The sequence below is a fragment of the Sciurus carolinensis genome, unplaced genomic scaffold (genome assembly GCF_902686445.1).
Source record: "Sciurus carolinensis unplaced genomic scaffold, mSciCar1.2, whole genome shotgun sequence".
NCBI lineage: Eukaryota > Metazoa > Chordata > Mammalia > Rodentia > Sciuridae > Sciurus > Sciurus carolinensis.
The window spans coordinates 557,447-585,229 of record NW_025920210.1 but is presented as its reverse complement, the minus strand read 5'-3'; the positions used below and the strand labels follow the sequence as shown (position 1 = coordinate 585,229).

At 57.2% G+C, this 27,783-nt stretch overlaps 1 protein-coding gene across 1 annotated transcript in view; it reads left to right on the top strand.

Moving 5' to 3' along the window:
• The window catches only part of Wnt3a (Wnt family member 3A), a 44,287-nt gene extending 19,078 nt beyond the window's left edge, over positions 1–25,209 (top strand). The window contains 3 exon segments of the mRNA XM_047537977.1: positions 19,178–19,443; positions 23,420–23,807; positions 23,810–25,209. Of these exon segments, the coding sequence (XP_047393933.1) occupies positions 19,178–19,443; positions 23,420–23,807; positions 23,810–23,898 (743 nt within the window). The 3' untranslated portion in view covers positions 23,899–25,209.
• Positions 25,210–27,783: the final 2,574 nt, after the last annotated feature.

Here is a 27,783-nt window from a genome sequence, read left to right as displayed (position 1 = left end):
TAAAGGAAACCCCATGAGTGGTCCCTCCAGGTCCTCCTCTCCCTCCAGCCAGTGGCCACTGGCCTGCTGCCCATGCCTCTGGAGTTTCCTGTTGTGGACATTTCCGACAGCCTAATTGTTCACTGTGCGGCTTTTGTGGCGGGGCTTCTTCCCCCGATGTGGTGTTTCAAGGGACGCCTGTAGCGGCATGTCAGCACTCCCTTGCTTTTAGTGGACGATCGCTCTCCCTGTAAGGATGGACTACATTGCTCCCAGTTGGTGGGCACCAGGGTCGTCTCCACCTTTTGACTCTTGTGAATAGTACTGCTAAGAACACTCTTCAGCAAGCATTTCTTTGAATACCTGTTTTTGAATCTCTGGGGAATAAAATCAGGAGTGGAATTGCTGGGTCATTTGCTCATTCTGTACTTAGCTTTTCGAGGAGCCACCAAATGTTTTCCACAGTGCCTGAACCGCTTTGCATTCCCACGGCAGTGCAGCAGAATGCCGGCTTCCTACGTCCTTGGCAACACTCGTTTTTACTTCTTAGCCACCTGGTGTACCTGAAGAGGCATCTGCTGTGTCTTATTTGTGCGTGCCTAATGGCGGTGGTGTTGAGCATGTTCCCTGTGCTCATGGTCTTCTGTATGTCACCTTTGAAGAAACATCTCTTCAAGTCCGTGGCCCATTTTTTAATTGACTCATTTGTCTTCTAATCCTTGAGTTACATGTGTTTCTCATATATTCTGAATACTAGACACATCAGATTTATGATTTGCAAATATGCCCTCCCATTGTGTATCACTTTTGTGACAATGGCCTTTGATGCACAAAAGAGCTTACCTTTGGCGAAGTCCAATTAATTTAGATATCCTATCAAAGTAAGCATTTCCTAACCCTGACTCGCAGAGATAGATGTACAGCTATGCTTTCTCTCTTACCTTCAGGCAATGCGAGAGAGCCATTTGGAGCTTCTTTGTGTATTTGCTATGAAGTGGGGATCCAGGCACACTCCTCGCATGTGGAATCTTATCATTCACGTACCTTTTGTTGAAAATGTTGTCCTCTCCTTCTTGAATGATCTTGGCATCCTGGTCAAGAATCAGTGGGCCAATTCCATTCCATTGGCCTGTGTGTCTATATTTTTGTAAATACCACACTATTTTGATTGTTGGGGCTTTGGAGGATGTTTTGGGCAGTGTGTGTCCCTCCTTTGGATTTCTCTCCCAGAGTCGTTTTGGCTATTTGGGGTCCCTTGCAATTCCACTTTTGCCCCGTTGGTGCATCACGTTAGCACATGCTGATGGGACCCATTGTTACATAGTCATACACGCACACAACACGACAGTGGAATGTGGCCAACACCACCCTCCCTTGCAATTCTACACAAATTTTAGGTCTCTTTTCTATTGCTGCAAAAAGCCAGTTGAGCTTCCGATGGGGTCGCAGCGCAGCTGCGGGCTACTTTGGGAAGGCCTTGCCCGGCCAGCCACAGCGTCTCCCGCGAGGGCCGGGATGGAGCGTGCTTTCTGTGCCCAGTGGTGTGCTGCGGCTCTCAGGACATGGGGCTCGCACTCTGGCTGACGTATTCCCAAGGGTTCGTCTTTCTGATGCTATTGTAAACGGAGTTGCTTCCTTAATTCCCTTTTCAGGTTGCTCATCACTAATCTTTAAAGATACATTGTGTCAGGTGCCGTGGTGCACACTGTAATCTTAGCAACTTGGGAGGCTGAGACAGGATGATCAAAGTTCAAGGCCAGTCTTAGCAAGACTCTGCCTCAAAATGAAGAGTAGAAAGGGCCAGGGATGTAGTTCAGTGGTAGAGTGCCCCTGGGTTCAATCCCAGTAGCCCCACAAAAATGGTAGAAAGATAGTCTTTGTGTTTTGATCCTGTATCCTGCAATTTTGCTTATTGCACTGTGAAGGATGTGCGTGTGTGTGGTGTGCGTGTGTGTGGTGTGTAGGTGTGTGGGGGGTGTGAGTGTGTGGGGAGTGTAGGTGGGTGGGTATGTGGGTAGATGTGTGTGTAGGTATGTGGGTGTGGGTGTGTGTGTGCGCATGGGTGTGTGTGCATAGTATGTGTGTGTGTGTTTGTGTGTGTGTGCATGGGTGTGTGTTCATGGTTGTGTGTGTGTGTGTGTGTGTGCGTGCACCCTGTTCGCCCCTTGGAATCTTCCGGGGGCAGGTTGATACCAGCCATGAAGAGTGGCAGGGTCACTCTCCCCTGACCTCCTTTTCTGACCTAACTCCTCTGGCTCGGACCTCCAGGGCCCCGCTGAGTAGACGGCCAGAGTGGGCCCCTCCTGGTCCCCCGGCTGAAGACTTTTGCCCTGCACTGCTGTGCGGGACGTGGCTGCGGTCCCTGCACGTCCCTGGCACATTGCTGGGTGGCAGAGGTCCTAGGCCTCACTTTCCGTGTTTGAGGAAGCCCTGGTGACAGCTCAGAATCCAGCGAAGCAGTGACTTGATTCAGACAGGAAGGCAGACGCCTTGGGGGAAGGGCCTCCTCTGTCCCCACGAGAACTGTCCACTCGCTTTGGGGTGCCGGCTGCCACTCATCCCAGACCTCCCTGTGCCAGTGAGGGTGGGGGTCATAGCAGGGCAGCCCGGCCAGGCCCTCCCTCCGCCAGGCCCACAAGCCAGGCCCGCCCTCCCGCCAGGCCCACAAGCCAGGCCCTCCCTCCCGCCAGGCCCTCCCTCCCGCCAGACCCACAAGCCAGTCCCTCCCTCCCGCCAGACCCACAAGCCAGGCCCTCCCTCCCGCCAGGCCCTCCCTCCCGCCAGGCCCACAAGCCAGGCCCTCCCTCCCACCAGGTCCTCCCTCCCGCCAGGTCCACAAGCTAGGCCCTCCCTCCCGCCAGGCCCACAAGCCAGGCCCTCCCTCCCGCCAGACCCACAAGCCAGGCCCTCCCTCCCGCCAGGCCCTCCCTCCCGCCAGACCCACAAGCCAGGTCCTCCCTCCCGCCAGGTCCACAAGCCAGGCCCTCCCTCCCGCCAGGCCCACAAGCCAGGCCCTCCCTCCCGCCAGGCCCTCCCTCCCGCCAGGTCCTCCCTCCCGCCAGGTCCACAAGCCAGGCCCTCCCTCCCGCCAGGTCCACAAGCCAGGCCCTCCCTCCCGCCAGGCCCTCCCTCCCGCCAGGCCCACAAGCCAGGCCCTCCCTCCCGCCAGGCCCTCCCTCCCGCCAGACCCACAAGCTAGGCCCTCCCTCCCGCCAGGTCCACAAGCCAGGCCCTCCCTCCCGCCAGACCCACAAGCCAGGCCCTCCCTCCCGCCAGGCCCCCCCTCCCGCCCGGCCCACAAGCCAGGCCCTCCCTCCCGCCAGGTCCTCCCTCCCGCCAGGCCCACAAGCCAGGCCCTCCCTCCCGCCAGGTCCTCCCTCCCGCCAGGCCCACAAGCCAGGCCCTCCCTCCCGCCAGGTCCTCCCTCCCGCCAGGCCCACAAGCCAGGCCCTCCCTCCCGCCAGGCCCTCCCTCCCGCCAGGCCCACAAGCCAGGCCCTCCCTCCCGCCAGGCCCTCCCTCCCGCCAGGCCCACAAGCCAGGCCCTCCCTCCCACCAGGTCCTCCCTCCCGCCAGACCCACAAGCTAGGCCCTCCCTCCCGCCAGGCCCACAAGCCAGGCCCTCCCTCCCGCCAGACCCACAAGCCAGGCCCTCCCTCCCACCAGGTCCTCCCTCCCGCCAGACCCACAAGCTAGGCCCTCCCTCCCGCCAGGCCCACAAGCCAGGCCCTCCCTCCCGCCAGACCCACAAGCCAGGCCCTCCCTCCCGCCAGGCCCTCCCTCCCGCCAGACCCACAAGCCAGGTCCTCCCTCCCGCCAGGTCCACAAGCCAGGCCCTCCCTCCCGCCAGACCCACAAGCCAGGCCCTCCCTCCCGCCAGGTCCTCCCTCCCGCCAGGTCCTCCCTCCCGCCAGGTCCACAAGCCAGGCCCTCCCTCCCGCCAGGTCCACAAGCCAGGCCCTCCCTCCCGCCAGGCCCTCCCTCCCGCCAGGCCCACAAGCCAGGCCCTCCCTCCCGCCAGGCCCTCCCTCCCGCCAGACCCACAAGCTAGGCCCTCCCTCCCGCCAGGTCCACAAGCCAGGCCCTCCCTCCCGCCAGACCCACAAGCCAGGCCCTCCCTCCCGCCAGGCCCTCCCTCCCGCCAGGCCCACAAGCCAGGCCCTCCCTCCCGCCAGGCCCTCCCTCCCGCCAGGCCCACAAGCCAGGCCCTCCCTCCCGCCAGGTCCTCCCTCCCGCCAGGCCCACAAGCCAGGCCCTCCCTCCCGCCAGGTCCTCCCTCCCGCCAGGCCCACAAGCCAGGCCCTCCCTCCCGCCAGGTCCTCCCTCCCGCCAGGCCCTCCCTCCCGCCAGGCCCACAAGCCAGGCCCTCCCTCCCACCAGGCCCTCCCTCCCGCCAGGCCCACAAGCCAGGCCCTCCCTCCCACCAGGTCCTCCCTCCCGCCAGACCCACAAGCTAGGCCCTCCCTCCCGCCAGGCCCACAAGCCAGGCCCTCCCTCCCGCCAGACCCACAAGCCAGGCCCTCCCTCCCGCCAGGCCCACAAGCCAGGCCCTCCCTCCCGCCAGGTCCTCCCTCCCGCCAGGTCCTCCCTCCCGCCAGGTCCACAAGCCAGGCCCTCCCTCCCGCCAGGTCCACAAGCCAGGCCCTCCCTCCCGCCAGGCCCTCCCTCCCGCCAGGCCCACAAGCCAGGCCCGCCCTCCCGCCAGACCCTCCCTCCCGCCAGACCCACAAGCCAGGCCCTCCCTCCCGCCAGGCCCACAAGCCAGGCCCGCCCTCCCGCCAGGCCCGCCCTCCCGCCAGGCCCACAAGCCAGGCCCGCCCTCCCGCCAGGCCCACAAGCTGACCCTCCCTCCCGCCAGGCCACCTGCTTCCCACAGCCTCCGTTCTCCTGCTGACAGCTGTCCCACGTGGTGTCCCGCCCCTCCCAGTGGGTTCTGTGCCCCTGGCCCAGCTTCGCAGCCCACCGCTGCCCTGCCGGCGATTTTTTTCTCCATGTATACTTGGTCAGGGTACCGGACCCACCCTGCCCAAAGGCACAGGAGGTCCACCTCGCACACACTTGTCTGATGACCCACAGAAGGGCTGTGCTGTGGCCCAGCAGCTGCCATGCAGAGGACAGAGGATGAGGTGTCGGGGGAGGAGCCAGCCCTGAGGACCCTGGCATCGGTGGAGGCCGGCTGGGGAGGCCTGGGTGTGCAGCTGGAGCAGCCTGGCTGGCATGAGTCCAGGGCTGAACCCCAGAGCCTGACACCCAGGCTGTGGCCAGGCCCACCCCCTGGGGGGCCGCGATTCAGGATGGCAGTCTGGCTGGAAGCAGAGGAAGAGACCCGAGCTAGGTGCCTGGGTGACCTCCCTGTGCCCTCGAAGGTCAGGCACTCCCTTCCTGGAGTGTCAGCGTCCTTGTCTGAGTGCAGCTTGCGACTTCAGAGAGCTGCTGGTCAGGGAATTACATAGCTGCTTCGCAAGGGTACAGCCACTCTGGAAATGGAGGAGTTAGGTCCCCAGGGCCATGTGGCTCACCAGGTGCGTGCGGGGGTGCATGTTTGTGTAAGCATGTGCGTGTGCAATTGAGTGTGATATGTGCGCATGTAGTTCATGTGTGTGCAGACGTGATAGTGTGTGCAGATGTGTGTATATTGGCTATGTTAATTGTCACACGTGCATGTGGTTTGATGCATGTGGGTATAGTATGTGCATGCATGTGGTATGCACACCTGCTATGGTGTGTGCTGTGCTTACATATGCATGCAAACTGACGTGTGCAAATGGCATGTGTGGCTTAGTGCATGCCTATACACATGTATGTGAATGGTGCGGTGCAGTGGCCTGGGGCAGGGACATGTGTGCAGCGTGTGCTGCTGCCGAGCAGCCCCAGACAGGGTGCTGGTGTCGGGTGGGAGTGAGACTCCAGAGACAGGCAGAGTTCCAGGGCCCCCAGAAAAGGAGGAAGCGGTGGGTATTTGGAAAGAAGGCAGGAAGCCTGTCTCACTGGGCACCACCCCAGGTGGGGGAGGAAGCTGTGTTGAGTGGGGTCAGGAAGGGATGCCGTCCTTCCACAGAGGCCCTGCTGCCATCTGGGGGTACACCACCCCAGTCAGGAGCAGGGAGGACACCTACTTGTTCCTGCCCCTGGGCCAGGAATGAGGATGGCCCTGTGAGCCCATTACAGTGAGGAGGCTGCAGGGAGCAGATGGACCAGCTGCTGCAGGGCTGCCACTCAGACAGCAAGCCTGTCCCCAGGCTCCACCTGGGGAGCACTCCTACCAGGGTCCAGATTGGACACAGCCTTGGAAAGGCACAGGTCCTGGACTGCAGACGGACTTTGGGACCAGCTGGGTGAATGCCAACCCCACAGTCAGCATGTAGCACCAGGTCCTGAACTGGCCTCATCTCCGTCAGCTGATGGAGCCTGTGAACTGCCCCTCTCTGGAGCCCCTGGCATGCCCTGGAACAGATCTTCAGGGCTGGGTTGGACCTGTGACTAGACCACACTTTGCTTATCCCCTCAGCTGGTGGTGGACACTTGGGTTGTTTTCTCTTCTTGCCTACTGTAAACAATGCCACCTTTCACCACCTTTCGCGTGGGTGTATGTTTTCGAGTCCCTGGAGTATACAGCCAGGGCAACATTGCTGGCCCCTGGGGACTGCCGCTCTTTGAGGAACAGCTAAAGGTCTGCAGAGCGCGTGTGCCGCTCTGTGTTCTGCCGGCCAGGCTCAAGGGCTCCGGCAGCCGCACTCTCTCACCAGCACCTGCTGTTTCTGACTTTTGCTCTGCTCTGAGCATCCTGTTAGGTGAGAAGAGGTGTCTTGCTGGGCTTTTCCTTTGGATTTTTCCAGAGGCCCAAGGATGCTGAGTGTGTTCTCCTGTGTTCGTTAGCCATCCGTGTGTCCTCTTTGGAGAAATGTCTGCTCGGTTCTTCTACCCACAATTTTTTTTTAAGACACAGTACCTTTTTATTTATTTATTTATTTTTTATGTGGTGCTGCGGGTCGAACCCAGTGCCCCACACATGCGAGGCCAGCGCTCCACCACTGAGCCATAACCCCGGCCCCATCTACCCACGTTTTGATAGCATTCTCTTTTGCTCTTGAGTTCTGAGAGTCCTTTGTATAATCTGCATACAAATCCATCATCCAATACATGCTCTGCACATATTTTCTCTCATTCTGTGGATCCTCTTTTCAGTCTCTCAAAGGTTTTCCTTGAAGCACAGAAATTTTTAACTTTGATGAAGTCCAATTCATCTTCTTTTTTTTCTTTCCTTGCTTGGTTTTGGGCATCATTGCCTAATCCTCCAAGATCACAAAGATTTATTCTCCTTAAGTTTTCTTGTAAGAGTCTTATAGCTTTAACTCCTGCATTTGAGTCTCTGCTCTGTTTGATTTGATTTCATATGTATGGTGTGAGGCATGGATTTTTCTTTCCATGTAAGAATCCAGTGGTTCCGCCCCATTTTCTGCAGGGACTACTCTTCCCCCCACTGGGTGGTCTCAGCACCCTTTTCAAAGCTGAACTGGCTTGATTTATGGGTTGCCTCTTCTGTTCCACTGGTCTTTCTACACTGGTGCTGTACTGGTTTGGTATCTAGCTCTGTAGCATGTGTTGAAGGCAGAAAGTGTGAGGTCTCCAACTTCTATCTTTTTTTCAAGATTGTTTTGGTTATTCGAGGTCTCTGGCAGTTCTGCGTGAATGTTAGAATCAACTTACCAGTTTTAGCAAAAAAGACTGGATTTTTGGGTCTCGTGTGGGATCTGCAGGTCAGCTGGGAGCATTGCCATGTCAACAGGGTGAAGCCTTCCGATCCACGAACACTTACGTTGGCCGTTACTTCTTCCTGCAAGGCAGTGCAGGTGCTGTGGAGGCTGAGGGGTTAGGACTCAGGCTGCCACCTCACCTCCGAGTTGTCTGGGGAGAGAGTGGAGGGTCTGCAGCCACTAAAGACTTCTCAGAGGACCTGAATAAACACAGCAGGCTCCTCAGGGCCAGGAACCGCTGCTGATGTCTGGCCCTGCCCTGGGGAGCAGACAGGTGTGCTGGCTGCTGGCCGGAGGGCGGGGCAACCCTTGTGTCCCTTGTGACCTTGTGACCTGTGTCCCTTCCTTCCCTTACTAAGAGTCGCCTTGAGCTGGAACCCGGCTGTCTAGCCTCAGCATCCCCCCCCCCACTTTCTCGCCTCTGGGTGGGCACAGGCTGCACGGTCCCCTCTGCAGACACGTCTGAGCTCCACCAGTCTGCAGCCTCTTCTCTCCCGGAGCCCTCCCACCCCTTCGCCCCCTCTCTCAGGCTCCCTCCTCTGTCCTTGTTCTCTGACTGTCTCACCCTCCTCCCTTTCCCACTGGATGAACAGGAAGCCCCGACTGCTTGGTTTAAATAGGAAAGAGGAGCCTGGGATTAGAGGGCAGGATTCCTAGTGGGCCCCTCCAGGTGCCCGGAGGGAGGCCAGCTAGGGAAGTCATTGTGGAGGTCCCGCCCACCTCCCCCAGTCTCTGCTCAACTTGGCTCGCAGTAATCAATCTGATTGGATTAGGGTCAGGGTGACCCTAATCATGTCAAAGGTCACGCCCGGCTTTGTGGCAGAGACCAGGGGGATGCCTGGCCACCCTGCTGAGGCGGCCTTGTTGAGCAGAGTTTGACTTGACCAACCAGTGAGAGTGGCCAGCTAGTGCAAGTGTGTGTGTGTGAGTGCGCCTGAGCATGTCCTGTGTGCAGGTGTGTGCATGTGTGAGTGTGAGTGTGTGCGTATGTGTACACACGTGTGGGGTGTGTCTGTGTGCATGGGTGTGTATGGATGTGCTATGTTGCGCTTGTGGGTGTGGCACATGCACGTGTGTGAAAGTGTGTGTTATGGGGGTGCCACTGTGCACATGCACACATTCACAGCTGTGTTTGCACTGCAGTAGTTTGTGAGGACAGGAAGGAAGGGCCATGCACACTCCCATCTGCCCTTGGTCCACCTGGCCTGGGCCTGAGGGCTGGTCCACCAGACAGCCTGGGGAAGCCCAGGGGCTGGGACATGGGGTTCAGCCACAGACACTGAGCCGGGTGGGCTCTGAGTTCTCTCCTCCTCAGTCCAAGGGCAGTGGGACTCTCCAACCTGCCTCTGGGCAGAAAAGCATTTGAAGAATTTTGAGTGCATGGAGACTGGTGCAGCTTATCTCCCCCTTAAGGGAGGCCCTGGACACCTGGAGGGCCTGAGCCCGCTGACACCCTCTCTTGACCTCTGGCCAGGTGAAGCCACTGGGGAGGCTGTAAGCATAGAGGCTGGCAGGCCTGTCCAAGGAAGCTGGTCAGCCCCAGGGCCTGGGACCCACAGGATGGCCATCAGGAGAGCAGTAGACGTGCCTGGGAGAAGGCCAGTGGGAAGTACAGTGGACAAGGCAGCCCAGAGTCCAGCAAACAGGGTCTGGGTGGCATGTGGCTTTGTGGGGAGTCAGCCTTTGTTTTGGCCGGGTGGGGCATTTGCACCTCAGAGAAGAATTTCAGGGACCATAAGGGGATGACGTCTGATGCCCCTGGACCCCTGGATGCTGGGGCCTCAGCCTGCACCCACCCTGGTATGAGTGGCTCCCAGGAGTTCTCCTAAGCCCTGGTTCCTGAACAGGGCAGCTCCCTCTTGCAGGAGGGGCCTGGCAAGGCTTGCTTCCCCACACTTGCTCTGGGGCATTTCTCCTCCACTGGTCCCCAGCAGCCCCTGGGGCTCCCTGCTGCAGAGGCAGCCCTTACTCACTGTGGCGTCCCCCCTGGAACCTCACCCACTAGGACAGCGTCGCCAGCCCACACATTCTGCCTCCTGTTGAGTGGTAGCTCTGCCCCTCTCCAGTGACCTCCAGACTACCCAGGGCCCCCACTCAAAGTACATGCCGAGAGGCTGGGTTCTGGCTCAGTGGTAGAGAACTTGCCTAGCACGTGTGAGGCACTAGGTTCGATTCTCAGCACCGCCTATAAATACATGAATAAAATAAAGGTCTATCAATATTTTTTAAAAAAGTACATGACGGTCAGATGCCGGTCAGATGCCGGGTGGGTTCCTCAAGCCTCGGGGACGCAGGGGTGGGGAGTGTGGGTGTCAGGTTACCATATGTGCCCTTGGTCTGCCCAGAGACACACTCCCACTTCTCCCAAACCTACACCCTGTTCTCCCTTGGGTTGAGCAGAGAGGGGCAGCCCAGCGGCCCTCCCTCCAGGGCAAGCCCTTCCTGATGATTGCCTCCAACATCCGGAGCCCCTCAGGGGGTGGTCCCTGCACCACCCTGTGTGTCCACCGCCTACCCAGAGGGCCAGCAAGGGGCGGGGCCGTCGGCCGGAACATCCCGAGCCTGAGTGCGCAGGCGGGGACCAAAGGGCAGCTCTTCAGGGAACCGGCATCCCCAAATCCAGGTTGCGACCCCTGACCCCTCCCATCCGAAAGTGTTGCCATTCGCGGCGCATTGGGGGTGGGGGCTTCCCTGGCTCCAGGGGCCTCTCCGGTATATCATTAACTCTCCGCAGTGGGAGGGGGACCCCGGCCGACGCCCCGCCGCGCCCGGCTCTGAGCACAATGTCCCCGCGACGACGACAAGATTAAGCACAAGGGAAAAGTGAAAATGCTGTTGGCGATTCACACGCCCTTCGGGGTGTTGAATTAAAGCGTCTGAATAGGGATTTCCCCTCGCGCCCGACGGCCCGGCGGGCAGCGCATACTTCCAGGTTGCTATGACTGGCCGGGGATCGCCTAATCACCGGCCAGGGGGAAATTCATATAAAATATCGCCGGCCATTGTGGGCCTAACGCGGCGTGACAGTGCGGCACAAAGCCGGATTCATCAGCCCCAGCGGGTCAGCAAGGCGCCCGGCCGCGCGGGCCGCCGGGCGGTGTCAGGGGCCGCGGCCACGCTGGGGCGCGGGCGCATTCCGCTCTCAGGTGGCTCCGGGGCCTTTTGTGCCGCCGTGTGATTACCAAATGCCACCGCGACACCCCCTCCGGGCCGCCGGGCTCCTCCGCGGCCTGGAGAGGGGCCGCGGGAAGGAGGGAAGGTGGGCAGCTTGGAGGAGAGGCGCCGGGGCGTCGGCCGCCAGCGCGCACCCGCTGGGGCACACCGCCTGCTCCGGCTCCTGGCTCCTGGTCCTCCCCCAGCCCCGCTCGCTGCAGTACTGGTTCAGGAGGGGTGCCCACCGTTGGGAGTTCTGGAAACCTGCGGAGCCCTTGGCACCGAAATGGGAAGGATGGTTTGATCTTTTTGGGGGAGATTTTCTTCCAAGTGACCTAAGGTTGGAGCAGCCAGGACCATGCCCAGGTGGGCCTGGGGGCCCCCACCAATCTGTGTTATTATGGCCCAAGGATGAGCTCCAAAGGCTGAGTCTTCCTCCCACCCCAGTTCAGAGTAGCCTGGTGGGGATGGAGAGGGACGGCTGGAGGAAGAGGCTGGGCACATTTGGGGCCACTGCTGCCCACCCTAACCTTTGTGTGTGCCAGGTGGGAGATGGGGTGTTGTGAAGTGCAGGTTGCTATGTTCTCTAGGACCATAGATGAACCTCCCCAAGGCCCATCCCTGTTATCAAGAGTTTCCGCAAGGATATGTCCTGTGCTCCAAGCATTCTGAGGCAGGGGAGGACTCAGAGAGGACTCTGTCCAGGCTGTGGCTGGATTTGGAGCTTCCCTGCACCTTGCTCATAATGGACTCTGCAATCCTAGATCAATGAATGGATGAATGGATGGTAGGTAGATGGGTGGATGATGGTTGGATGAATGGAATCTGGAAGACAAAGCGTATAGAATAGATGAGGGATGGATGGTGGGTGGCGGGTGGCTGGAGGGAGGATGGTAATTGATGGAGAATGGGTAGATGGATAGTTGGATGGATGGTAGGTGGATGATGGATGAGTGAATGAATGGATAGATCTGTGGATGGTGAATAGATGGCAAGTGAATGATAGATGGATGTAGACGGATGGTGGACGATGGATAATGGATGGATGGATGGGTGTATGGATAGAAGAATGGAAAGAAGGAAGGAAGGATATGTAATGGATACTTTGCTTGAACTTGATAACTGCTGAATGAAACTTCAGCAAGTGCTGGGGAAGATGGTTTCCCGGGTGGCATTCATTCTCTTAGGGAACAATTTCACCACATATTTTCCTTACTTCTTCCTTTCCCAACACCTGACCACAGTGTTGGAAGGGTCTAGGGCCTGAACAGAACAAGCTTTCCATAGCCTGAAAAGTTCACCCGGGGCGGAGCCAAATGGTCAGCATTGGTCTAAATGCCCTGGTCCCACAGCCCACAGCCTCCTCCCCTCCCACTTTGACCTCTTGAAATAGGACATTTTACCGCAGACTGAGAAGGCTCCCCTGCTCTCTGGAGTGAGGGCTAGAGGGTTTCACCCCACCACACAGCCATCCACAGGGCCTCTGTGTGGACGGACGCAGACATTTCTAACAAAGGCATTGGCTGTGGCAAAGAACTTGGCTGTAATGAAGGCAGCTGCCTTCCCTCCTCGGGACCTCAGGAAGCCTTGTCCTGGCAGCTCTGGACTGGCTCGCTGACGACCCCCTGAGGAGGTCTGACAGTAGCGATGGCCGCTCTTTCCAGGAGCACACACTCCTCCCAGTCACCATGGATTCTGCTACGACCTCGGAGGTTCGCCAGCCCCTTGAGGCCTGCCTGGCCCTAGACTCCGGGGGGGAGTCAGCCCAGTCCCTGTGCTGTGGGATGTCACCTGGGGCCATTCTTCCGGGCAGCCTCTGAGGTAGTCCTAGACTCGCAGACGCTGTGCAGAAGGCACCCCAGAAGTCCCTGTGCCCCATCCTGGCTTCCCACTGCTGAAACACTGACCGTGCTACATCCTGGGAGTGGCGAGTCTCACCTATGAAGAAAACCTGGCTTGACTCAGGTGCCTCTGCTTCTCTACCAACCTCCCTTTTCTGTCTGGAAATCCCATCTCGGGTCCTTTGCTGGTTTTTCTCCACATTGCTCAGGGTCCTCTGCCCTTCCCTCCTCCACCTTGTCCTTGGGACCACTGAGGACATGGCCAGGTATTTTGTAGGAAGACCCTGGATTTGGGTTCAAGGGAGGTCTTCTGATGGTTAGATGCAGGCTGTGCACTTGGGTGAGAATACCTTGAAGGTGACACCATGACTGACAGATGCCGTGGAGTCACATGTACCTGTTCATGGCTGGGAATGCCGATGCCATCCCTTGCTTAGGCTGGTATCTGCTGGTCTCCTGCACATGGCTGCAGGTCTCTCTGTGATCCATGGGTGCCCTGGGGAACTGCTTGGGGGTGGTGACTTCAGAACACACCATCTCTCACTGATCTGGCCTGTGTCTTGAAGCCTGCAGCTTCTGTGATGGCCTCGTAGAGGGGGTTCCTGTCCTAGTGGCCTGAACCTGCTTGCAGAGATGTGGCATCTCATTTGTTCCTGAACCAGTTGAGGGTCAGTTTCAGTGCTTCCTCAGCTTGGCCAGCCTGACTGGAAGGAGCCTCACCTCCTCATCTGACATCAGAGAAAACTGAGGCGCAGCAGGGAGAACTTCTCAGCTCCCTGGTGACAGAGCCAAGCAAGAATGAGGTCCCTTCCCTGGGTCTTAGGTCCTGAGCCCCTCCTTCCCTCCCCTGCACACCCTAGCCCTCAAGTGTGTCTGCTGGCCCTGCACTATTTGCCTAAGTTCTGATAAGCAGGGATCTCCAAGCCCTTGCCCTGGGCAGGGCAGGGGCAAGGCCCAGAGAGCTCTGGTCCCTGGTTCCCCTTATCTCTTAGGGTCAGCCCAGAAGACAGGGAAGGGCAGGGGGCAGGGGCTAGTAGGAAACCAGCCTCTGCAAAAGAGGTGGGTTTGCTTGGCTGGGGCAGGGCATTCAGGGATTGGGGTGTCAGTCTTGAGAAGGTTCCCCAAACTGGGAGTGAGAGAGGGTGGGTGGAGAAGTAGAATGTGCTGTGTGTCCAGGGGGCCAGTTAGATGCTGCCTCTGGGCTGCCCCTCCCAGGAAAGCTAAGTCCCAGAAGCCCACAGGCCACCTGCTCAGGGTCCCTAACCCAGGCTTAGGGACAGCAGGGGAGGGTAGATCAGCCCCAGAGTTAGGAGAAAAGAATGCCCAGCCCCTACCCCAGAGGAGCCGGGAGGAAGCATCTCGGGTCCTTGAAAGATAGGATAAGGCCAGGTGTGGTGGCCAGGCCTGCAATCCCAGAGACTGGAGGCCAGGACAGGAGGATCACAAGTTCAAGGCCAGCCTGGGCAACTGAGCAAGACTGTCTCAAAACATAAAAAGGGCTGGGGGTGTAGCTTAGTAGTAGAGTAACCTCTGTACTGCAAATAAGTAAGTAAATAAATAAAATAAGATAAAACTTTTAAAAACAAATAGATGTAGGATGAGGGTGGGGCTCTGTTGGATGGAGGGCAAGAGGGAAGTGATTTGTGTCTGGGACACAATGGCATTTGCTTACTCAGGGTGTCGGGCCCTGGAAAAGGCCACTCCAGGCCTGTTTTTGAACAGAGCATTCGCACAAGGAAAGGAGAGGGGCGAGGGGCCCTCTTGGGCATCTATGGAAGGTGTGAGGAAGTGGCCACCTGGCAGGGGGACTGTCCTGGGTTCACCAGAGGACACAGCTCACCCACTGCCATGAGCCTGGGTTCCTCAGAGGGGCAGGGGCTGGCCTGCTGAGGGTAGGCTCACTGCCCACCCCAGGGCTCCTACCCTTTCCTCTGACCCCAGAAACTTTAAGGAGTAGCCTTGTTCTCCAAACTGTAAATGAAAGGTGAGCAAGACACAGTCCCTGCCCCCAGAAAGTGTCCAGGCTGGGGACACATCACAAGAGCAGTGCAGGTCCAGTTGAGGAGGAACGGAGGCTGGTGTAGGAGGGACCTCGCCAGCTGGGAGATCTGGAGGCTGTCAGGGGCCATACCAGCTACAGACAACACCCAGGACCCTGGCTGCTACCCCATAGAATAGGTAGGACTGTGGCAGGCACAGCCTGAGCCCAGGGAAGGACAGGGAGCAGCAACTGATGGAAAAGCAGGGTCAGGCAGGGGATAGCCTTGCATGTGGGAAGTACCACATGGTCAGATTGGCCTTGGACGAAGAGCTTGGTGTGTGTGTGTGTAAGGGCCAAGGGGTCAGAGGAGTTAGGTGGAGCTGGGCGTTCCAAGTCTAATTAGGAAACTCTTTGGGCTCTAGGTAAGAGACAGACTCACAGAGAAGGGCCTGCAAGGGCAGAATGGGCTGGGAGGTCCCAGGGCCCGCTCGGGAGAGCGGCGAGTTCCTTGTTGGGCTCCTGGCTGAATACAGAGGTGGAGCCCTGGGGAGGGGACAGAGCAGCTGGGGCCTGCAAAGGGTCATCCAGGGAGTGTGGGCAAATCCACGGAAAGGGTTACCAGAGTCACCCAGAGGGACCCAGGAAAGCTGTGACTAGTCAGCCAGGGGAAATGTGGCGTGAAGCCACCACCCCAAACAATTCTGCTCTGTGAGTCCTCAAATTAGGAGGAACCGTGCCGTGGGTGATGGCCGTGTGGATTGGTGCTGAGCCTTACAGAGTGTGGGTGCCTACTTGCCGTGCCCCTGCCCCTGCCTGCCTGGGCCTTGGGGTACATGGAGCCCCAAGGCTGACCTCCCAGGACTGAGCTGCCTGTCTGCCCCTGGGACAAAGTCCCTGGATGTCCAGGTAGGATTAAGGAGGTCACAGCCTTCCAATCCCAAGGGGCCTCTGGGAACCTCTGCCCAGGAGCCGCTCCCTGACATTCTCCTGAACAAGAGGCCTGGCCCAAGAGACCATCCACACCCCTTTCCCATGCCAGAGGACACCTCCTGCTCTCTTCTTCCTCCTGACAGCCCAGGGCATCAAGGAGAGAGAGAGACAGGGAAAGATGGGGCTCAAGGCCCCCCAGGACCACAGCAGGGACATTGAAGAACCTGTGGCAGGGTGTGCGAGCCCCTGGAGAGAGGCCTGTGGAACTGGAAGCCCAGAGCATTTTTTAGCTAGGTTTGTAAAATCCCTGCTAATCAGCAGGTAGGATTCTCATTGATGTTGCGCCCCGCACTTTCCCCAGCTCAGAATGCAATGCTTAGCACACCTATGTCAGATGGTAGGTGGAGAAGGGGGTGACTCCTAGGGACAACAGGGCCCACCCAGAGCAGGGAGCAACTGGACGCCTCACACCCACTCATTCATTCTGTCTGCAGAAGCCCAGCTGGGCCACCTGCATCTGCAAAGCCCAGGGTGCCCTGAAGGCCCTCTGCCTCCCTTGGATCCCAGCCCCCATCCCTACAAGCTTCTCACAAACTCCAGCCCTCCCAACTGCCCTTCTGCAAAAATACCATCAATTCCCACCTCCGCCTCAGCTCCCCTATTTGGAGGAAGAATCATGGAATAGCAGGCAGCTCCAACACCACCCTTGGGCTGATGGCAGCTGGCGTCCATCCTCCCTAGCCCTCAGCGGCCATGGGCCCATGCTGGGGGCACATGGAACTGGCACAGGCAGGGTGTGCTCTGTGGGCCACTGGCCTTGAGAAAATTCCAGAAAAGGCAGCCCTACACCTGGCCTTGCAGGTTCCTGGAGTGAGGGGTGGAGGAGGGGACGGGGAGAGCAGGTTACCGCAGGCAGAGTGAGTGTTGCTTTTGGGGCAGGTGATGCTCTTTGGTCTGCCACAGGCCCAGGCCCAGCTGATGCTCTTTGGTCTGTCTGTCTGTTCGATGTTTGTTCTGCTGCCTTCTTGCAGTCAGCATGCTTTGAGGTCCTGTTGCATTAGCCACTACTTATCCACAGGGACACACTGCAAGACACCCAGTGGAGAGGCACAGCACGGGTGGTGCTAGGCCCTCTGTGGACTCTGTGGTCTTTTCTATGTAAACATATCAACCTGTGATGAAGTTCCACGTTTCAGTAAGGTACGGTGAGATATCATCAGCGACTAATGCTGAAGTAAAGCGGTCCTGACCATGCGCGTCGCAGGAGCTACACCAGTGGGGCCTCTCTCCTTATATGGGTGAGCTTTCCTTTATGAGTTGTGGCGTCCCTGTTCTTCTGCAGTCTGAGGCACGACAGGATCCTCCTTCATGATTTCATGGGCAGGTCTGTTCTCACTGATCTGAGCAACCTGGGCATGCTCCTTCTTTCCTCTCATTCAGGTTGGGCAATGGTAAATGTCTCCTCTTTGGCATATCCTTTTGGGGTCAGTAGGTAAACCAGGGTGACTTGACACAGCATTGTGATAGTGCAGCTGCCAATCCGATAACTGAGGTGACTGCTGAGTAATTAATAGATGAGTAAAGTGTACATGGGGATGGAGGGAAATCTGGCAGGACCAGGAAGGCTCTGATGAGATCTCTCCATACTACTCAGACCACTGTGCGGTTTAAACTTGTGAGTTCTTTCTGTCTTCTTTTCTTTTTGTCCCTCCTCCTCCTCCTCCTCCTCCTCCTCCTCCTCCTCCTCCTCTTCTTCTTCTTCTTCTTCTTCTTCTTCTTCTTCTTCTTCTTCATGTGTGTGTGTGTTACTAGGGATTGAACCTAGGGGTGCTCTCCCGCTAAGCTATATCCCCAGCCCTTTTTTAAAATATTTCTTTAAAAAAATTTTTAGTTGTAGATGAACACAATGCCTTCATTGTATACATTTAATTTTATGTGGTGCTTAGGATGGAACCCAGTGCCTTACGTGTGCTAGGCAAGCACACTACCACTGAGCTGAAACCCCAGCCCCCCTTTTTATATTTCAATTTGAGTCAGCATCTTACTGAGTTGCCCACACTGACCTTGAACTTGCAATCCTCCCGCCTCAGCTTCCTGAGTCTCTGGGATTACAGGCATGTGCCACCGTGCCAAGCTATGACTTGTTTATTTCTGAAAACTCCCACTTAATATTTTTGAAGTGTGGTTGACGGTGGGTAACTGAAACCTCTGGTGAGGGCCACTCCATTGCTGATTGGGGAGGGACATGCGTGGCTTTTCATCTCCCACCTGTTGATGGACACTTGGGTGCCTCCTGTTTGAGGCTGTCTCAGAGCACTGCCATGGCCTTTGCCATGTCTTAGGGTAGTCGCGGGCTTCTCCAGGGGAGGAACCCATGACTCGGGGGATGTGCTTAGCTTCTGGAGTCGCTGCCAGCGTGCCGGTCACCTCCTCCTCTCTGCTGTTCTGACTGCGACCCCAGCTGTCCCTGGGTGTAAGTCAAGCCTCTGTTGGTTCTGGTTTACATGGCTCCTTGCTGAGGGAGTTGAGCATGTACTTGTAGACCCTTGTGCAATTTTAAAATTTTTTTCCTAATTTTATTTACTTTTATTGACATAAAATGACTGCACATATTTATGAGGTACTGTGATATTTCGATACATAAGTACATTGTATAATGATCAAATCAGGGTTCTTGGCATATCCATCACCTTGAACATTCATTATTTTTTGTACTAAAAACATTTTTAAAATCCTCTCTTAGCTGCCCTGCCCCTCAAATGGACACCCACGTCCTTGTGCATATCAGACAAATGCTCTACTGCTGAGCCACATCCCCAGCCTCTCTCTTAGTTATTTCTAAGTATTCAGTCAATTATCACTCACTGCATTCACCCTCTTGTGCAGAAGAACCCCAGAGTCACTCAGTTTTGTGCCCACTGACCAGCCTCTCCCTAATGCCTTTCTCCCCCCTCCCAACCTCTGGTGGCCACTGTTCTACTGTCCACTTCTATGAGACCAGCTGTTTCAGCTTCCATATGTGAGTGACAACATGTGTTACTTGTCCGTCTGTGCCTGGCTTATTTCACTTAGCATGATGATCTCCAGTTCCATCCACGTGGCCAGGGATAGGGTTCCACTCTTGAAGGACTGCACAGTCTTTCGCTGTGCGTGCTACAGAGCATGACCAAACCGCGTAGTATCGGCATGGAAACTAACACAAGCCGCAGCAGAGCAGAGGTCCCAGGAAGGAACCTCCATGTCACAGCCCGCTGACTCTCAACAAGGCGCCAGGAACGCACGCTGGGGAAAGGACCGTCGTTCCACAGACGGCGCTGGGGGCTAGGGCGCACCCGCAGAGGAAGGAAACTAGCCAGCCAAAGACGCCTGTGAGGCCAGCGGCAAACCCCTGGGGAGCAGGGACCCGCCTCCGGGACCCAGTCTGGGCGGGACGCCAGCGCAGCGGAACCCGCGCTCCCTCCGGCTCTCCTGGCTGGTGGCGGCGCGCCTGCCCGCCAGCCTCCCGCCAGCCCCGCCGACCAGGCCCTCCTCTCTCCGCAGCCACCCGGGAGTCGGCCTTCGTCCACGCGATCGCCTCGGCCGGCGTGGCCTTCGCCGTGACGCGCTCGTGCGCGGAGGGCGCGGCCGCCATCTGCGGCTGCAGCAGCCGCCACCAGGGCGCGCCCGGCGAGGGCTGGAAGTGGGGCGGCTGCAGCGAGGACATCGAGTTTGGCGGGATGGTGTCGCGGGAGTTCGCGGATGCCCGGGAGAACCGGCCGGATGCCCGCTCCGCCATGAACCGCCACAACAATGAGGCCGGTCGCCAGGTATGTCCACCGCACGAGGGTCCTGGGGCAGGGGGGGCTTCCTCAGCAGGACCAGCGTCTGGCGGGTAGCACGGCGGGCGAGGGGAGGCTGCCCGTGGTGGCCAGCCTGGAGGTCTGTCACCTGCCCAGCATGCCTGAAGGTCAGCACTGGCCTCCCGACTCCTAGCATCCGGCGCATGCCTGCAGGACGAGAAGCCCACCAGTGCGCGGGGGCCCTGGGAAGGAGGGAGGACCAGAGGCCCGCCTACTGATTCCCTGTACCATCCAGGGAGAGAGCCGGGCCAGGGCGAGGGAGGCCACCAGACCCCAGGGCAGGGGGACAGACAGGAGGGCGGAGAGGTGGTGGCCGGCTGGCTGGCTGGAAGGGTGAGCAGATATTCATGGGAATGTGGAAAACAAAAGAGGAAAGGAGGGGAACAAGGGAGGCAATAAGGTTCTGCTGTTGTATCAGAATTTCAGAGCCAGAGACAGAGACCCGAACTTCCAGGTGCAGCGGGCTATCTTCCCTGCTCACTCTCTTCAGAGAATAAACCTCCGCATGGAACACTCCATGTCTAGCAGACCCAAGAACTGAGTCTGGGTCTCCTTCAGGTGGTGAGAGACATCTAAGGTGCCGTCCGGCAACTCTAGTGTCAGGTATCTTGAAGGGACTGGACACAGGAAGACAGGTTGAAAGTCTATTTTAAAAGCGTTGTATACCCATTGGCTCCTCTGTCTAGCTTCCTGTAGCCAGGAGCAACCTCTTTATGTGGCAGAAGTGTGGGGTGTTTTTCAAAAAAGGATGAGCAGCGGTTTCTGGCCTGAGGGACACCAAGCACAACTGAGGGAGAGCTGCCAGCACGGAAATAGTGTCCGTGTGTGAAGTTCAGACCTTCAGCTCTCTCCTGAACCCCAGTTCCAGTGGCAGAGAACCTCACTAGCCTCCAGGCAGGAGGATGGCAGAGTCTCTCTGGGGAATCCAACCCACCCAGAAGAAAAGGCGTAAGATACTGATGGGAGAAGTCCCTAACAAAATAAGGCAGCCAGATCATACTTCAGTGAGCACTGAAGTTGATGCATGCCCCTCTCACATGGGATTTCCAGCAAGCTACTCAGTGTACCCCTTTCAGTGTGTACAGACAGCCAGGGATCACCAGACACCTGAAGAAGCCTCTGCTACCACAACAGTAAAGAGTAAAATACACGAACAAGAACAGAACTTAAGGAAAGAGTATTGTAAGGAGAGAAGTCTCTTCAGTATCCCCAGAGAAATGAACACCATATCCATGACATTGGAAAAGGATGTTAATTTAACAAAAGTCAAAGAAAAAAAGAGCAACTAGAAATATAAAATATGAATTTAAAAAATTCAAAAAAAATCTCTACAGAAAGTTTGGAAGATTGTTGACACTCACACTTTCCCATAAGACAGAGAAAAAGCCAAAGAGATGAAAAATAAGCAAGAACAGAAAATATGGAGGGTCTGTCCAACAGAGACAATGATGAATATAAGGAGGAGCAATTTGGCAAAATTAAATAAATACACACATGCACACATACACACACACACACACACACAAAATCAGGAAGTTTCCCCGGAACTAATATTTAGACCAGTCAGTGATTGAATAGCAAACAGGAAAGACCCATCAGGCACATTAATTGTTGTGAAATTCAGAGCCTACAACATATTGAAGCCCTCTAACTCTAGGGGAGAATGTTTGGGTTTTATGAAAAGATCAGGAATCAAAATTGGATCAGACGTCTCAGAACAACAGTGAAGATCAGAAGAAAATAGGGTAATTCCTTAGAATTCTGAGGGACAAAATGGTTTAAACCAAGAGTTTCATACCCAGCTAAACTATCCACTAAACAGCCTACGGCAGTAGGAAACATTGTTTTCAGACCTACACATTTCACAAAATTTACCAGAAGACCTCTCCTGGCAAAAGAAGGTTCCAAGAACATGAAACTTAAAGAATTGATAGGTGCTTGAGCATCCTAAAGAGGGCATTTAGACAATTAAGGGAGAATTGGAGGCTGAATCAGTGACAGACACGTTAATACAACAATGACAAAAGGTCATGCAGGAAAAAAGTCATCATGACACATCACATGGCTCCGCAGAGTATGACATTTAACTTGGGGTCAACACCAATCAGCAGTGAATGTTGATTTTACTGGAATTATGCTATGGTTATTAGGGTGGGAAGGGTGACAGTTGAGAAGTGTAGTTGTGTGATAAGACAGAGAACCATATTTCTGTCTCATGGTGAGAAGCCCCCTTGGCTGGGTTTCTTATGGTGGGTGGCAACATGGTGAGAGCACAGTGAGAGGGAGAGGTCTCCTAGAGAGACAGGGAGCAGGGAGGGCCAGCCTTGCTCCTCCATAAACCCTCCGGCAAGAACTCACCAGGGTCCCACAAGGACTTTCTCAATCTCTCCCTCCATCACAGACAATGTAGAAGTAGAATCGGCGAGGAGATCCCTAAGGAGAGACATCACAGGCCCCGTGCTTGGGGGCCTTGAGTCTGGCAGAGTACCATCCTTCCATAGGAAGGTGGTGGTTCTTGAAGCACGTGGAGAGGGCCACTGTTCTGCCTGGGATTCCTGTAGGTGAGCTGCAGGGAAAGAGTAGGCTCCTCAGCAGAGACACAACAGGGGCTCTGTCCCCAATAAGCTAATGACTTCTCACCTCTTTCTTTTTAAACATATGTTCATGTTTGATTTACACATCATGATCACACATATTTTGGGGTTCAATGTGACATTTCAATACAGTGGTAAATCAGATCCAGGTCATTGGCATTTCTATCGCTGACACATTGACCATTTCTTTGTCCCGAGAACATTCAAAAGCCTCTCCACTGGCCATTTTTTGTAGGTGGACACAATACCTTTATTTTATTTTTATGTGGTGCTGAGGATCAAACCCAGGGCCTCATGTGTGCTAGGCGAGTGCTCTACCACTGAGCCAGCACCCCAGCCCATCCACTAGCCATTTCGTTGTTGACCACAGTTACCCCACTTCACTATATCACATTAGAAGTTACTTCTGTCATCCAGCTTAGACCTCACCCCTTAAAGGGCCTTACTGCCTCTTCACATCACCACACTGGAGACCAAGCTTCCAGCACATGAACCTTGGGGGACATACCACATAGCCAACATGTTAATTGAGGAATGCATTCAGTATTAAAATTATGAAGTGATACTCTACACCCTTTTCTTGTACTAAGTCTTGGGAATCCTGCATTTGGTTTGCACATGCAGCACTTCTCCATTAGGACCAGCCATATCTTGAGGGTTATGAGTGACCAGGGCATACCATGATGAACAGTGCCACCATGGGCAGTTCTGAATGTCAGATGCCCCTTTGCCTCCACCTGTGCCCCTTTCCCCAAAGAAGGAAGGGGAGGATGGGTTCCCACTGTCCTCCTGAAATCCCACCCTTCCACCTTCCCCCAGAGAAGGGAAGCACTGCCCATTGCCAGTCTGGAGAACACACCCTTCATCCAGGCCCTACCCATACTCCTCAGGCCCCCACGGCCTCCCAGAGTCCACAAAGGGATCACGCCAAGTGCTCCTGCTCGGAACTCCCAGACTTGCCACCCAGCCCTTAAGCACCTACTCTGGGCAGCCCTCCAGTTGTCCGTGAGGATGAAGGTCTTGGCTCCGGCATCCACAGACCACAGCACATGCCTTTAGTGTACCTCCTCACTCACAGGGCTCTCCTTCCTTTCCACCATGTATCTGTAGACCCTCCCAGGCCAGGGACATACACGGAGGGATCTCCCAGGCCCTCCGACGTGCATGCCTTGGATCTGGCAGGACAGACCAATGGCTGGAGCGCTGTCGCTATAGTGGTGATGCTGGGGTTGCACGAAGAGCCCAGGGGCTTAATAGAGCAGGTGGGCTGCAGGTGGGCTGCAGGCGAAGAGCAGGGCGGGATGCAGCAGGGGATGAGCAGACCCTGGCTCACAGGCGCCCTTCCGCAGGCCATCGCCAGTCATATGCACCTCAAGTGCAAGTGTCACGGTTTGTCGGGCAGCTGTGAGGTGAAGACCTGCTGGTGGTCGCAGCCCGACTTCCGCACCATTGGCGACTTCCTCAAGGACAAGTACGACAGCGCCTCCGAGATGGTGGTAGAGAAGCACCGCGAGTCGCGCGGCTGGGTGGAGACCCTACGGCCGCGCTACACCTACTTCAAGGTGCCCACGGAGCGCGACCTGGTCTACTACGAGGCCTCACCCAATTTCTGTGAGCCCAACCCGGAGACAGGCTCCTTCGGCACGCGCGACCGCACCTGCAACGTGAGCTCGCACGGCATCGACGGCTGCGACCTGCTGTGCTGCGGCCGGGGCCACAACGCGCGCACCGAGAGGCGCCGGAGAAGTGCCACTGCGTGTTCCACTGGTGCTGTTACGTCAGCTGCCAGGAGTGCGCGCGCGTCTACGACGTGCACACCTGCAAATAGGCGGCGGGGCAGGGCTCGCACCTGGGGCCGGACCCCTACGGGGGCGGGCTCCTCCCTCGACGGGGAGGGCTCCTAGCATGGGGCCGGGCTTCCTGCCTGGACTGGGCAGGGTTCCGACCTGGGGGTGGGCTCCCACCTGGGGCTGGGGCTCCTCTCTGACACGGCAGGACTTAGACATGGGCAGGTGGGGCTTCGCCCTGGGCAAGGCGGGCTCGTGAATGAGGGGAGCTTGCTTGACTGGGTGGGCCCCTTCCGGTAGGCCAGGCTCTGGATGGGGCGGGACTTCGGGGCGGGTTCCTCCCTGGGGGTGGAGCTACCGTGCGAGCCGCGTCTTGAAGGGAGGGACCTTCTTGAACTGGGCGGGTGGAGAAGGGGCTTCCCCCTGGGTGGGTGGAGCTCCTGACGGAACGGGACTCCCGCGGGTGGGACTTTGCGTGGGGCGCGGCTCCTCTCTGAGGGTCGGACTTCTAAGCGAACACTGGTTCCTCAGCCAGGCATTCAGCCCACTGCCCGCTCCTCTTCTGCCCCCTGAGCAAAGCAGCATCTCCTGACAAAGCAAGCTGCAGAGGCCCCACGGGCAGTGTAGGATCCTTGCTTCCATGCTTCTGGGATCTGGGAGCCTTTCCCCGAGGCCCGTGCACCCGTCTCTCCACCTAGGAATCCCACTCTCCCCACTTGGACCCCTCCTGAGGAAAGTCTGCAGCGGCCTCCAGCCCTCCGATCCTGAAAACCCGCTCAGACCTGGAGAACTGACTTGGTGGAGGGTGGCTGGGGAGGGCTCTGACTCCCGGCGACTGCTTCCCACTGAGGCCTGCCTCTGTCTTGGTCTCCAACACCTCTTCCAGGGAATGTGCCACTGTTCCAGGCCCCTGGAGTCCCAGTTCTGGTCTGAGGCTGTGCCCAGCCCCCAAGGCTGCTCAGAGATGAGTTCTGTGCATCCATGCGCGACCATGCCTAGGCAGGGTGTCTCCCTCCCAGCCCCACATGGCCAACGCTGACCCCCAGGCCTGCTGCTGAGGCCAAGGTGACCAAACCTGCCTGCCATCAGCCAACATCCAAGGGCTTTTGAAGTCTCTGCTTGGGCTGGGAGTGAGAGGACACTGGGCCCATCCAACTGATGCCCAGGGACTGTCCACTGTGAATCGTTCCCACCCTCCAGGCAGGAGAGGGACACACAGGGAGGGGTGTTGAAGGCCAGAAGAGGGCACCTGCCGGACCGTCCTCTGCTGGAATTGTGCATTCTGGGTCTTGATTTCATTTCCGATGCTGCTATCACTGGAGTTCGACAAACAGATGTTACCTTTTTTTTTTTCTTTTCTTTCTATGAAGAAATTATTTTAGTGATAGTGTGTAAGTTTCAAATAATGGGGGAAATAAATAAGGCTTTTTTGTGGCTTGTGCTGGATTTTTCCCTTAATTTTGTTTTATTTTTTATTAGTATCTACTAATTGCACATATACGAGATTCAGTGTGATTTTTTTTCTTTGCGGGGCTGGGGATTGGACCGAGGGCTTGTGCTTGCGAGGCAGGCACTCCAGCAACTGAGCTATCTCCCCAGCCCTCAGTGTGCTATTTTGACACCTGCAGATCTCCTGTCCCTGTCGTTTGGTGGTGGGACGGCCCCATGCTGGAAAAGTGAAGATGCTGCTCAGGAGGGGGACCCAGGACAGGGCACTCATGGTCAATGACAGCCCGCCTCTCTGCAGGCTTCAGGCCCGGCATTCCAGGAAGAAGAAACAGAGACAGCTAAGCCAAGCAGAGGAGGACCGAGCAATTGTGCCAAAGTTGGATCAGGGCAACTAGAGGCCCTGGGTAGTGGGGTGAAGAGGGGTGATGGTGGGGGGCTGTGTGTGGGAGCAGGGTGCCAGGCAGCCGTTAGTACAGCGGGACCTGGTGAGAAGACACAGAAGGGGACACGGAGGGGACACGGACCCGGTTCAGGCCTCCAACATCCCAGCACCATCCTATATGTGTCAAGTCTTCTAGGTCTGGGGGCGGTGGCCTGTCTACTGGTGGCTTCTGAGTAGAGTCAGTTGGATCCTGCAGGATGCACAGGATCCCAGAATGGGACTGGCTACGGGAATGTCTCAGACCCCTTGGGGATCCATGGTCCAGAATGGTGCTGGCTTCAGAACCTCTGTGCCCCACCTGCCTGCCAGGCAGCCCAGGGCCTCTCCCAGGCAAAGCCCGGAGGGTCCCAGGACAGGCAGTGCCTCTCCTTGCTTGCGGAGCTGGCTGGAACCCACCTCTCTCAGGGTGGGGTGCATCTGAGAAATGAGCTGGAGGCCTCTCTCAAGACCACACTTCTGCCTGTCCAAGCCTGCCCAGGTCTCTGCTCTCCTCTCTGCCCTTTCATGCCTGTCCCCCATACTATCCCACCTCTGGTCCTGCCCTGATGTCCTACTGATGTCTTCCAGGGGAAGCTGAAGGGTGGAGGCAGCTGAAGGCAGCAGGCCAGGCCCCATGCTCTCAAAAGCTCACGCCCAACACAGCCATTCCTACAGGCTGGTGGTAAGACAGGCCCGTGGTCTAGAGAAGGGCCTTGGCAGTCTTCTCGGCCTGATGTCCACTTGCTATCATTCACCCCATGAGCCCTGGAACTGGGAAACCCAAAGGAGAATGCAGCTGTGTGTGCGTAAGCAGGGAGGAGGGTCGGGCAGCCCGGAGAAGGCGGCACAGCACACCGGGTGCAGAGGAGGGACCCCAGGCCCATTCATCCCCCGCACAGTGTCTCCATCTGCCAACCACACTGTGGCCCACAGGAGGAGGCTGGCTCTGGCACCGAGGCTGCGAAGGCTGAGGGAGAGGGCGGAGGCTGCTGTCCACCTGCCCACACCTGCTCCAGGGAGCCCCCAGAGCTGGCAGCACGACACCCACGCTATGGCCACGTTCCATTCCAGGTCAGAGCACCCTTCACGTGCTCTGTGGCGGCTGCCTGGAGGCCCCTGAAGCCCTTGAGTGGACACAGGCAAGCCCAGACCTTGAGCCTCCAAGGAGTGCACTGTGGAGCCTGAGGTCTGGGGCATGAAGGTGACTGAGCCGCGGTGACGGGGGCAGTGCCCACAGGGCACACAGCCACCTTGACATCTGCCTCCTGCAGTGGCCGGGCTGTGCCTTGCCCTGCTCGGTTCCCCAGCACCGCTCTTGTACAGATCCATGTGCAGAGTGGCCCAGGGCCTGCTGACCTCTGCCAGTTCCACCCCACCACATGAAACATTCAGGGCCTCCCTGGTCACATCACCTTGTCCTCAACACCAGGGACACCAGAGCCACGCAGGGTGGGGACAGGCAAGTTGGTGTGGGAGCAACGGTGGGCATCATGGGGCAGCGTGGGCAGGGTGGGGACATGTGGGAGCAGAGGTGAGGATGGAATGGTGACCATCTGGCTGGGTTGTGGACACTGGTGAAGGTCTTCGGGTCTCGTTCTGCTCCTACAGAGACATCCTGCACAGACACCTGTCCCCACCTGGCCAGGTCCCACAGGCCAGGCAGACCCTCAGGCAGCATTGTCCTTTCCACAGTGTGCTCAAGAGCTCAGACCACGACGGGAGGACGGCTGGGCATGGCCGGCTGGGCATGGCAGCTGGGCGGTGTTGGGAATGAGCCTGTACTAGCTAGTGCCTTGAGCCCCTGAAGGACTGAGTTGGCCAGGGCCCAGCCTGCCCAGGGGACGCAGGGCCAGGTTCAGACGCTGGGCTGCCAGTTGCCCTTCTGTGGCCTGTCGAGTCCCTGTTTCGGCCTGGTGTGTCCTCTGGGCAGGAGCTTCCGTGTCTCTCTCCCACCTGTGGACTCTCCTCAAGGCCTCGGGCTTGCTGCACCCTCACCAGGGCACATTCAAGGAGCTGCCCACTCTCCACCAGGTAGGCCTACTAAGGCGTGCCAGGC